Consider the following 13,041-nt stretch of genomic DNA (forward strand, 5'->3'; position numbering starts at 1 on the left):
GCTCTAAAGATACTGACTTTTGTAAAGATTGCAAATTTGTGATATTAAACCATACAAATAGAGATCGACCTGACTTGGTGGTCAGTGAAATGATCTTGATTCAGCTTTTTGCCAAATATAACCTGCACACTCTCCAAAAACCTCATCAATCAATCATATTCATAACTGTGGAAACATGTATTTGTGACCCGTGTAACGGTTTGTGTCTGTGCAGGATTACCCCAGGAACCGACACCCGGGATGGAGCCGAGGGTCGGTGGCGTACCACGCTGGTGAGTTTTCAAGCCCACGTTCTCTCTCTCTCTTCTTCTTCTCTTTTCGTTCCACAGAAAGAAGGTTGTTTGCTATTAACTTTTACGAGTGTGGAATTCCCCCGGTAGTGTTGTTCTGATGACGTCCATAAATCTGATCTACTTCTTTTTAAAGCATCTGTTGCTTTTAGATGCAAACATCACAGGGCACCGCCTCAGCTGGATGTTATGGTGCCTAGCACGAAAGAGAGATCAAGGAGGATTGCAGGCGGATAAAAAGCCCAGAAAAGCAGATAAAAGCAGACGGTGACAGCATCTGAAGAAGAAGAAGGATCTTATCTCGCTCTCTTTCTGTGGGAGTTTGGTCATGTTGATATCTCTCTAAGCAACAACTCCCCCACACCCCAAAGGAAAAAAATGTGACACAAAAAGTTGTTATCTTTATCTTTCAATGCTTCCACACACACACACATGTAAAGTCTTGGTTGTTTGTGATGACAGGCCTGGGAACAATATCTGTACAGGCATCTGCACAAAGCTCCCATTCCAGGCCTGAGCACCCGTCATTATCAGTGCTAAGACATTAGCTATCAAACGCGGCTGAAGTGATATGAGAACAGTGGCATGCTGGGTAGGTGGTTGTTATTACACCGTACGAGCTACAGTTGGTAGCCGGCTCTTTATCTGACAATCCACCTTGTCACAGTCGAGATTCTGTTCGTCCTTATCAAGTTATCCGGCTTTCTATCAGCGTTGTTTTGGTCTGAAGCAGAAACCACTGTTAATTTTTTCTCACAGGGGATTTGTGATGCTCTTACTCTGAATGATTCACACACACACACACACACACACACACACACCACAAATCTCACTCTCTGTTCTTCCATCAGGCAGTGAGTATGATTTTTATTCTTCGAGGGAGGTTCATATACTTCCTTCCAGCCGACCTCCAAATCAGCTATCAAAACACATTTTCTTCTTCACTCTGCACATTCCATTCATATTTCGAGTGGATGTTTATAGTCTAAATACTATAATACTAAATCCACATATCCCTTTGCAGATTCCATTTATACTTAGGATGCATTAATAGTAATAACAGTTGATGCTGCGCGTCCTGCCGGGTCTGCGGATGATACCTCACCGCTGAGTGACGGACGCGGCCAGTCACCAGAGGTCTAGCGCTGCGGTCGGCCTGGTTTGGCCGCTGCGCGTTGGACACCACAGAAATGTGCACGCCCCAGCACAGCTCCCATTAATCTTATTTGTTAGAGACTAAAATGATGTATGTGGTTTTCCACGCTGTGTTGTATGAGGTTTGCCTTCCCCATGCTTGGGTTAAGGTGCAGGCTCTGATCCAGCTACTTAATATCAACAGCCGGGGGCCTCTTCTTCTTCTTCTTCTTCTTCTTCTTCTTCACGTCTCCCCGCGCTCCTCGAGACTTTTTCACCCAACAGCTCAGGAACCTCAAGAATTGCACGCAGACGCTCTTTTGGCAGAGTGACAGAAGCTTAATGTATACACAGTATTGTATGCACTAGTTCATACGACCGCAGCAGAAATTGCTTACAGAAGGAATGACTTTGTTACCTCGGTTTTCCTGCTCAGTGCGAGGCAAGAATGGTGTGAAGAGGTGCTTCTGTGACACATGGTACCCATGTTTATTAACTTTTATGGCTCGTTTTTTTGTATTTGACCTCAGTATCTTTTAAAGGGGCAAATATCTTCCAGTACATTCTTGGCAGGCCTGAGCTTTGCATGGACTCACTGTTATTGTTAAAGACCTCAGGCTGGCCCTTAGTGCACCGTGAGTGTTTGTAATGTTTTTACTGCTAGCTTTCAAGAAAACAGCGGCTGTAGATAGTCTTATATTATGCAGCCTGGTGGCAAATACATAAATCAAATACATAAATACATAAATCCATAATGATTCAATTCAACATTCCTCCTTTTTCTTATTTATACTTTGCACGTACAGCTTGACTTCTAACTACTATTTCTGTAACGCTGATGTATGGTCCGTTGTAATGGGCACGCGACCAGTGTTGACCTGGATCACATGTGATGTGTATTATTGACTTTAAAGGTTGTGATTTTTACTCCAGATATATTCCAGTTATATACACAAACGGCTGCCAACCATATCGCTGCTCCTTTGTATAGCTTGTATAGTTTGAGAGTTGCCTGGCCCGCGCTGGTGTTACCACGAGTGTTTGTGTTGGGAGCCGGCCCAGTGCGGACCTCCATCCTGTGTGTTGGCTCGGCTTGCCTCCGCAAGTTAATGGGCCGTGGGGCGCTGTGGGCCCCTGCGGGCCCTATCAGGAGCAACCAGCCATCCAACCAGCGAGTGCTCCTCAGCAAGCCTCATTAACCCTGTCACCCCCTCCAAACCCCCCCATCAGTGAGTCACACGTGCTGTGACTCAACACCCGCAGCCGAAGGTTGTGCCTTACCACCGCCGCCGTCCTCCATCCCTCACCACCAAGCCAACCTCGCATAATAGGGTTCAGTCTAACTTCCTCGACGGGGTCTAATCTGATTCCAGCTCAGGTTTCTGCGAAAACAATTATTCAACACCAACATGTTGCGTAGGGGGGATTGTGTTACCTTCTTACCTAATGGGACAAAAATGGATTTGGATGACAACATCTCTGTGACACTAAAAACACATCTAAGAGGAGCATGTAGGCCATGTGGGTCCATTACGAGTACATTACAATTTCCCAAAGTTATTCCGTTAACTATCATAGAAAACAAAGAAGAGCCGCAACTATGGACAATAGAGAAGCTGGAACCAGAGACTATGTGGCATTGTTTAAAAAAATGACATAAACAAGCAGTCGATTATCAAAATCGTTGGGGTTAATTTTATTGCCAATTGACTAATATTTTCATCTCTAAAGGGAATAAATCATTCACTCTCCCTGCCAGTATGTTTGAACGTGTGATGTATCTACATTGACATGTTTGGTGGTTAGGGTTACAACTGTCAATTATTTTCTCAATTACTAATTTTGTCTATAAAATGTCAGAGTAACAACAGTTAAAAAGGGGGAAGAAATTGTAAAGGATGCCCACCGGATGATGTCAAATAATTTCCGTATTTATTATCACAAAAGGCAAAGAAAAGCAGCAAATCCTCAAACTACAGATGAGGGTAACCTTAGCAGCCTCATCGCCCAGCAAACCTGCTCCTCTCTGCTGTAATGTACAGTCAATCCTTATAAACATGTGACAACTCACATGAAGAATATCAATATTTTGTTTTATATTGTCATGTTTTAGGAGTCTGTGAAGTCATTGTTCCCTGGGCAGGGAAGCCTTTTTCCAGACAAACTCTCATGTTACGAGAATGTCTGTTTTCTTTTTCCCAGCTGGTGTCGGTCCTCAGTCAGAGCCGGGCCCTCTCCTCCGCTAGGCCCGGCTCCAAACCCTGAAACTCCAGCATTCACCTTCTGGATCTCCCTTACATCCAGCACCTGGTCGCTAACATTGTTAGCTTTACAAACGACTTCCTCGGTTTATGATCTTGACTTTTCACATTAACACCGTCCCCGGTATGTTCTGCTCCTTGCACTCTCAGCAGCCTCAGAGCCAAACTTTGGTCAACACCTCTCTGCTAATTTTAAACTCTCGGGGTCTCCAACACAAATTTTGACATTTTTTCCGCCACAGCTGATTTCCAAGTTGAGCCGGCTTTCTTGATTTCCAACCTTTTTAAGCACCAAAGCACACTTAAGAAAAGCAACAGAACATATAATTGTATGTAAGTGTCAGCCAGAACTCATTTTACTATATCTTGTTTATGTTATATGAAGTTTATTCAGTGCTGGCACCAATTATTCATCAAACTTAAAAACTTCAGTTTACTCGTCATGAGAAGAGGGTTTAATGGAGATGGAACACTACTGGTTGCATTGTGGCAAATGTGGAATCCAGCATTTATGGAGCTTGACCGGTACAAACGACGAAGTCTTTACTGCTTGGATTTAGTTTTCTTGTTTTTTTAAATCTGTCTCTTGTGAGTCCACCAACTTGGAAGTGCAATACTAGCTTCCTGGAATAGTGAGAAATGCCTGTTCTATGTTCCCAGAGCTCCTGGCGATGTGTGCAGGTTGCTTTTGATTGTCTAACCAACAGTCCAAACTCTAAAGACATTATATTTACTGTATGAAGACTATAAAGGGAAATATAAAACAGATAGAAACCGCAAATCCTCACTTCTTAGAAGCTGGAAATGGAGAATGTGTTTATGTGTGTTTTTAAGGATTATTTACAGGCTTATACCATTGATTTAGTCGTAAGGTATTTACAATTGCTCCGATCGGTCCATAAATATAACCTTCATAAATCTGCAAGCGAGCTGTGTGAGAACTCTGAAGATGAACTCCGGCGACCATCCCTCCGGCCACAGCCTCTCGGTGCTCTGGTGTCTCTGCCAGGCTTCTCCTACCTTTCCAGTCCCAGTGAACCGGCTCCATCCTCAGACCCAAACCTGGACTCCCCCCACCCCCACCCCCCCCCCCCCCCCCCCCCCCCGCTCCCCGGCTCACCTCCAGCGCCAGCCCATGTCACTCTCCAAGGCCGCCTTTGCTCTGCTATATTTAGCGGCTCTGCGCCGGCGTGGCTCCACTGTTTGCCTAGTGTGTGGTGTTGTGACAAGGGCCCGCATGGGAGCCGTAATGATACAGTGTCTCCGTCTCCCTCCCGGTGCTCAGATAGAGATTGTTTAAACAGTATCCTGAGCCTTGGACGGGTCCCATGACAACTCCATAAATATTTACCAGCAGCAGCCACGTTGCTTCGCTTGAGGAGAGCTCGTCTGCAGGCTACCTCTGCAATGTTTTTCTTTTGCCCCTTTTTTATTTTTCCTTCCTTTGTTGTCTCGCACAACTGTTGTATGTGTTGTTTTGATGATTTCCTTTTGGATGTTGTTGATGAGGTTTTTTTTTTTTTGGAAGAGAAGTGTTTTTACGATCGCTGCTTTCACCTTTTCTACGCATCATCATCCGAAAGGAATGTCAGGATGTCCTGTATATTAACAACACATTGTATTTAGGGTACACATGGTGCACGCTGTGGTAAACACATTAAAAGACGCAGTGAAGTCCAGTCAAGTTCAGTAACGGGACACATAACAGACAAAGATGTCCTCAGACAGAGTATCTATTGTGAAGGCTTTTAAAGAATTTAAGTTGTGCGGTTTCCTTATAAAAGACTTTAGAAGGTTTCAAAATTCTGAAATTTGTTCTACGAAAGTCTCAAATATATTCTCTTGCATTTATTTTAGTTTTAAAATGTTTTCCATCTGTTTTGTTGGCTGTCAGGAGACATCAAACTCCAATAAACTGAAAGTTGTTCTGCAGCAGTCTGAGTTTCTGTCAGTGACATCCGGCTTGCAGTAAACACCGTCACTCCTGCTAGCTGCAGCAGCGCGGAGGCTCATCGCTGAGCCTGAAGAAGTGTCGACTTTAGCAAAAGTTAAAAGAATTTAACATTTTTAATTTTGTAATCCACCCATCCATTATCGGCTGCTTGTCTGGTCCCGGTCATATTCATTTAATCAATTATATCATTGGAAACCTAACCCTGCTCACAGGTTAACAAATACTAATTCTGATCCTTAAGTAAAAGCACATAAATATAATCAGGAAAATGTACTTAAATTACTAAAAGCAAAGGTGTTCAATGCAGAAAAATGTCAGAGTTGACTGTTTTATTATCATTAGATTATTATTACTCTACTAGGGATTATTTTCATTATGGATTAATCTGCAGATCATTTTCTCCATTAATTGATTGATTGTTCTGTTTGTTAAAATTCAGAAAATGGTGAGAAATGCCGTCACAATTACCCAGAAGCCAATGTGACACCTTCACAATGTTTGTTTGGTTCAACCAACAGCCATAACCTCAACGTTATATAAAAAATAATTAAAATATAAAAAAATGTTGTAATAAGAAGCAGTAAACCCTCATTTGTGAAACTGGAGCCGTGAAAAAGGATTTAGATCATCAGCAAAATAGTCGCCAATTAATTTTTTGCCAACAATATTTCTCCGTGAGATGTAGTAGAGTAGACGCATAAAGAAAGAAAAGTAAAGTTGAAGTACCTCACATGTGCTTATGTACAGTAATGAGTAAGTGTACTTGGTTATGTTAACTAATAAATAAACTAATAGCTGCAGAATTAACAGTTTCCTCCTCTTCTGACAGATGATGGCAAGATCTTTCACGGCAGCGGCGTTGGAGACGCGTTTGGTCCTCGCTGCTTGAAAGGGGACATCATGGGCTGCGGCATCATGTTCCCACGAGACTACATCCTGGACGGAGAAGGTGAGGGCGAAGGGTTCGGGTGCTGCAATTACACCGTCACTCATTAAAGGGGCTGGCGTGTCCGTGGGAGGTTTTGCTCTTAAACCTGCTTATCGTGGTTTAGCGTAAGGCGACGTTCTGTCTTAGCGGAGTTCATTGTGTTGCACGTTGGGAAAGAAACTGGATGCAAACCAAGATCCCCCGCACCCAAAGCCGAACAGACACCGAAAAGGGGAAATTCTCTTCCCCCACCGCTTTCAATGAGAGATAGATAAATAGACCGATAAAGTTATCTAACATTAACAGTGTCCTTGGAACGAAACGAAACATTTCAGGTTGTGGCAATTATTAACTTGTTCTGCAGACGTGCTGTCTGCACATAAAAGCCTTTATTAACACGGTGAACTCTGTCTCGTCCTCAGGTGACGTGGACGACTGGGATCGCCTGGAGGTCCGTCCGGGTCACGCGGGCGTGCAGAACGTCCTGTACCTCAACGATGACGAAGAGGAGGAGGAGGAGGAGGAGGAAGATGGGGAAGAGGTAGAGCAGGGACAGGAGGGCAGGAACGTCACGGTGAGGAAAACACAACACAGCTGGGTTAACCATTTGCTACACACACACACACACACACACACACACACACACACACACACACACACACACACACATACACACACACACGTAAGCATGTTAGAGATTCATGAGCATTTATGAGGTGAACAGGAAATAACATCAACCTGCAATGAACAGTTTCTTGAAGCCACTAGAGGGCAGCATAACAAGCTGTAATTACTGAGACGTCATCACCTTTTACATTTATTGTGGTGAACACAAACAGTTACTTATTGACACAGAGACAGAGCACCATTAGCTTTCATTAGCAGTCATGTTTATGTCCACCTGATGAATGTGACACTATTTACTCTCACTTTAGCTCCACTAACTCTGAGCTCTTTAGCTGCTCCATTGTGCTCACTATTTTCTAACAGTGTCTGCCAGACGTTTGGTGGCGTACGGACGGTTTTTAAGGCCGAAAACAACAATACGAGAACAGTGAGAGCGAACCAAAACAGCTCCGTGAAGCTTACCTTACTGGTCAGTTGGATTCTCTCGATATCACGTCCTCTAAAGAAGCTACTGGCAGCTCCGGGTGTGGTTTAGGTGTGACGCGACACGGAGAGGCAATTGTTTGTTCAAAACAACAATGGCGGTTCCTAAAGACATTAGCGTCAATGCTCCAATTGGCATCAGTTATATCAGAAGTGGAGAGTATTTCTTCTTTGGAAGAAGAGCAAAGAACGGCCCTGAAGGCTTTCCTCGATGGAACAGATGTTTTTTCTGGCTTCAGTAAGGGTTTGATGCGAGGCGATGATTAGCCCTTTCACATTACGCCATTTGATGCATTATAGTTATAAACCATATTGAATATAGATGCTTTGAACGAAGGCTGAAGCAAGCCTTCCTCCTTCCAAAACATGACTTTATATCCATCATGAATGTTTCACGCTAACCACACTTAAGCTCTTCTGTTCAGAAAGTCTGGCTGGAGAAATAGCCGATAACAGAGAGGCCACAGCTCAATTCATCTGTAGCAAAAAAGAGATCAAGAATCAATTGCTACTCAAATGTTGTGACATTTTACAGAAAGCCTCAAACTCAGTAAGATAAAGTCGTGAGTCGGCATAAACCGTTTATCTTAACTAGCAGGTGATCGCTGGGTTACAGCTGCGTTGATGAGAACAGAGAGAATGAACAAAACTGATGAGTTGCAGAGTTGGGTGACATTTGTCTCCTTTCACATTCCTAGTCGAACCTCGATCACTTTCTAATTATTTTCCAGCCTATATGGCTCTCCATACATGGACAAATGCACAGCAGGATATAAATACTGTGTTTTCGGGATGCACCTTTTTTCATATATAAAATGGCAAAAAGCACATGCAAAACTCAGAGCAGTGGCTTGTCACTTGAGTGAGAGCCTGACGGTTGTCGCTTATTTTGGGACTAACCTTCACTTTTAATCAGGTGGCAAGGAAGACACGGGAACTTGCCTTGAGTCTTGACGAGTCGTAGCTTTTATTCACCGACAAATAGCCTAAACTGTACACTCACTGCAGTGCTACGTTCACAGGTCAAATGTTACCTTCATACTCATCATCACATACGCTCTCGCTCTCTCGTCTGGATACTCGTCAACGTTACACCGGGCTTTGTGTGACACAGCTGGTGTGCTGACTATATTCAGGGCGTGCTGACACCTATAGTGAGAGTTTTACCTGCAGTGGATGGCAAAGTACCTCATTCAACCACACCGAGTGGGTGGCACAGAAAATGTTTGATAAGTGACTCAGCCTGATTAATCGAACACACACACAAACACACACACTGACACAAACACCGACACACACACACACACACACACACACACACACACACACACTGCACAGTACTTCATTTGTTGTTTTAGTGTGTCGGTATTTGCTCTCAGACTTGGAAAGAGGCCCTTGGTATTAGCATTGAAAAGCGTGTTGATGTTCCTTTGGGAACAGCTGGATAATGTTTGATCACTGGCTGATTTAGTGGAGACTTGTACTATAAACATTGACTTTTTTTTCCCCTCCAAGAACACAGACATTACACTGTCACCTATTTGTTTAACGATATTTCCTAACTGCACATAATTCCTGTTTACAACTGGCACACGGTGTGCTCTCAAATTAAGTTTGTTCAACCATCAGTCATTGTGAAAAAGACGTTTCTTTCATGAGTAATTGTTTCAATGCTCCGGTCGGTGGATTACCATCCGTGAAAGGTATGCGCGCGTGTGTGTGTGTGTGTGTGTGTGTGTGTGTGTGTGTGTGTGTGTGTGTGTGTGTGTGTGTGTGTGTGTGTGTGTGTGTGTGTGTGTGTGTGTGTGTTGTAACTCTCTGTCGCCGCCCTGTGGTCCTCCAGGTGTTCTTCACGAGGAACGGAAAGCTGATGGGCCGGAGGGAGATGGGGGTCCCACCCGGTGGCCTCTACCCCACGGTGGGGATGCTGAGCAGCGGGGAGAAGGTCAAAGTGGATTTGCATCCCCTCAGTGGATGAGTTGAGCCCGGGAACTGGAACTCGTGATGCCCTGCAAACAGCTGGCTGCACTGTGGAGCTCACCCCGCGACGGCCCGGCGTGCCGCTAGCACTCAGCCAGAACAGCCGCTCACATGCACGTCTCGCTGTCGACATCCTCGACGCCGCCTCTGCTTTTATTTATAAGACCCGTATATTTTCACATGTTCACAGACGGATTGTCCTCCTGCTTGTACAGTAGCAGAGAGGTCGTGCAGGAGCTGTGTAAGTTACAGCATGCAGGAATAGACAGCTGCACCTTGTAGCTACAAAAAAAAACAAAAGATATTTAACTCTATGCAATCTGTACTGCTATCATCCTCACATCTAACCTCCCTCTGCATGCAGTGTGTGTCTGAAACACTGAGCTGTTAAATCCCTCTCATGAGGTCTGGCACACTTTGTTTATTTCATTTGTCACGACCCCAAGCAAAGCAGAGCGAGGCCAACAGTCAGCTCGTTGGTGGTTTATGTTTCAGGGAATAGATCCTCTCTCTCTCTCTCTCTCTCTCTCTCTCTCTCTCTCTCTCTCTCTCTCACTCTCTCACACCCTCTCTCTCAACCTCCCTCTCGCTGTCCTCTCTCTGGGTGAGGCTGCCCTCCTGTGAGCGATCAGGGACCTGCTATTGCCTCACCTCGCTGGCTGGAAGTGAACTGTGGATCTGTTGCAATATTTCCGAAACGCTCATTTTCTGTGAGATTATTGCAGGTTTGGCAATCACAACCTCACATAAGATGCTGTTACTGAGCAGCGTCGCACCAGAGTGAATAGATTTTATGAGTTTTTGTAGTTTTCTGTTGGAGCCAGACTACAAATGAAAACATGTCAGGTACATTTTCTTCAAGGGGATCTGCAAAGTACGCGTTTCACGTTATCTTCTACAGTGAAAGTTCAGGGAATGTGTTTTGTTTTTGCACTTTGGGGGCTGAGGAGACATTTAGGGCAGACGTGATTACAGTCGGTGGGTTCCAATATAATGCAGTCCAATGCAGCAGCACCATCATCAGCCATAAACAGTAAGTAAGTAAAGTGTAACTCACACAGAAGGATCCGATGCAGGCTGTTGTGTTGGATTGCATCAGACTGTAATGCATTGTACTGCGTTTCAATATCTTGTTTTACTCACTCTGCAGGTTTGCCCTCGATACAGAGGATTATTTCACATCTTTTATTTTTTCCTCCTAATTTCTAACCATTACGTGAGAACAATATGATATTTTTAAAAGAAGAGAATAAGAAGACACTCAAAAGTGATTTATTGCTTTGGTAGTCAGTAAATAACTTCCTCTCCGTGTTGATGGATGTGATGTAGAACTAACTGCTGGATGTTTGTTTGATTTTAAGATAAAGACGATGATGTTTGGTTGCTGTTTGTGTGTCTGCACAGCAGCACCACGGGTCTGTTTCACAAAGCCAGATAAGTGATTTAGCTTTGGGCTTCACTCTGGCTCTCTGGTTATCTGAATGCTGGCTCACCTTCAACCAGGTCAGGCCCTGATTTCATTAATCGTTTAGTCTATAAAATCACATGTTGAGAATACTAACCATGTTTAGAAAGGCCTAACATTGACAATTTAATGATTAATCGATGAGTCAATTAGTTGATTGATAATTGATTAATCGTTTCAGCAATTTTCACACAAAAATAGTGAAGAAAAAGCCAAATATTTTCTGGTTCTTATTATATATCATTATGACGATGATGAGGATTTATTATCAGTTACAATGATCCAAAGGATTGAGAGCAGAACATGTTTTGTTTACATGTTGGCAGCGCTGCTAAATACTAAAAGAACAATAAGGTGTGGCCTGTCGATGGAGAGCTGTGGTCGTTTTAAATCTGCTGTGAAGTGCAGCCAAACCAAATGCTGGGGGGGGGGGGGTTAAACCATTAATTTAGAGAGGAGGGAAGTGCAAAAATACAAACTTGTTTCTGGGTTTAAGGACTCATTCCTTGTAAACACCGGTTCTGCTGGATCACCGATGTTCTGCTCCGTTAAACTTTATGACACAGACCTCAGAGCTAAAGCAATCTGTTCATGTGAATGAGAAATACTGTCGAGTTCATTGTATCGTGTCAGTGGGAGCTGGTTTCCACTCAAATTATTCAGAATAATGTGAACATATATTATCATCATTATATTGTATCAGCTAAAATCATCAACTTCCTCTGCATCTTCCCACATCTGTATTTGTGTAGTACAACATCAGCAGCCCTGCAACATAAAATATAATGTACATTCATGTGAGGTGCGTACCCCGGGTGTCTGTACTCTTTCATCATTCATACTGCAGACAGTGATGCTCGACGTATATCGTACACAGGGTTACCTATTAAATCACACATCTGCTGGAGATTCTTTGTTTTTAGCTGTTGTCATGCATCTTGTTTTAGAGCCGTTGACGTGAAATAATCTGTAAATCTGTCATGTTTTTCTTCTCCTGCAGGGCTGGATAGAGACTGACGTTAAGGCTGTTACAGCCGGAACTGTTAAACTTATTATGCTAGACGGTGCAAAGATATTAATGAGACACGGACGTGGACGTTTCAGGCCACGTCTAAGTTCAGGGTATTAAAGTCACTTGTATTAAAGTTTACTCAAAATCTCAGTTTACAAAAATAATAAATATTGTTCAACCAAATTAGAGTTAAATATCTGGTTTTAATTTTTCATAGCGTCTCTTGACTTTCCTCACCGAGGACTTCTGTAATAACTCCTCGCCTTGTTGACTTGCACTATAACGGCCTTGTTCAGTACATGTAAGATCATCAATAAAGGGTTCAGTAATGTAACAAAGTGCTGGATTGATTTCTTTGAAATGTTCTTTTAAAGAGCGAGCAGCGGTCTGACTTTGGGACCACTTTCTGATAAGTCGGCCAGTATAAAAGTTGTATAAGTTCTGCTGTTTTGTTGACAAGATTGTGAGAAATCCCTCTGACTAGTTATATTCTCAGTAGTTAATAAGGTTGGTAATCTATTAATAAATACAAAATTTTTCTGTTAAAATTAGTTCTGTGATTAGATATTAATACATTAATGTGGTAGATTTTATGCTTGTTTTTTTTCATAAATTATGAAATATTCTCTCAATCTGGTAACCCCAAAAGATGTTCTTATTAATGGCTTATATTATTTATTTTTAATGCAATAGTAAATGCACTATTAGCATGAATTAATCAATTAATAGCAATTTACAACCCATTTTATAATAACCAGTATAATGACTTATTAGAAAGTTTGTACCCTGACTTTTTAGCCGCACCGCTACAGATGTCAGTGTTGGCTGGTCGGTCCACCACTTCAATCCAACATCTCATAAACTATTGGATGGATAGTCGTGAAGTTTTGTTCAAACATTCATGACA

The 13,041-nt window shown here is 42.9% G+C and overlaps 1 protein-coding gene across 2 annotated transcripts in view; it reads left to right on the forward strand.

Moving 5' to 3' along the window:
* Positions 1–12,456, forward strand: part of LOC306704811 (SPRY domain-containing protein 3-like) — a 43,647-nt gene extending 31,191 nt beyond the window's left edge. The window contains exons 8-12 of one of the 2 annotated variants that reach the window (XR_013767321.1): positions 215–272; positions 6,469–6,588; positions 6,990–7,141; positions 9,521–11,160; positions 12,123–12,456. Coding sequence is in view for 1 of the 2 variants with exons in the window: in XM_079171335.1 (XP_079027461.1) it covers positions 215–272; positions 6,469–6,588; positions 6,990–7,141; positions 9,521–9,655 (465 nt within the window). In the remaining variant the exon portion in view is untranslated. Of the gene's footprint in view, positions 1–214; positions 273–6,468; positions 6,589–6,989; positions 7,142–9,520; positions 11,530–12,122 lie in introns of those variants that run through there. The other variant, XM_079171335.1, reaches the window with a different exon arrangement.
* The last annotated feature ends 585 nt before the right edge of the window (positions 12,457–13,041 follow it).

Source organism: Pholis gunnellus (genome assembly GCF_910591455.1).
Source record: "Pholis gunnellus genome assembly, chromosome: 2".
NCBI lineage: Eukaryota > Metazoa > Chordata > Actinopteri > Perciformes > Pholidae > Pholis > Pholis gunnellus.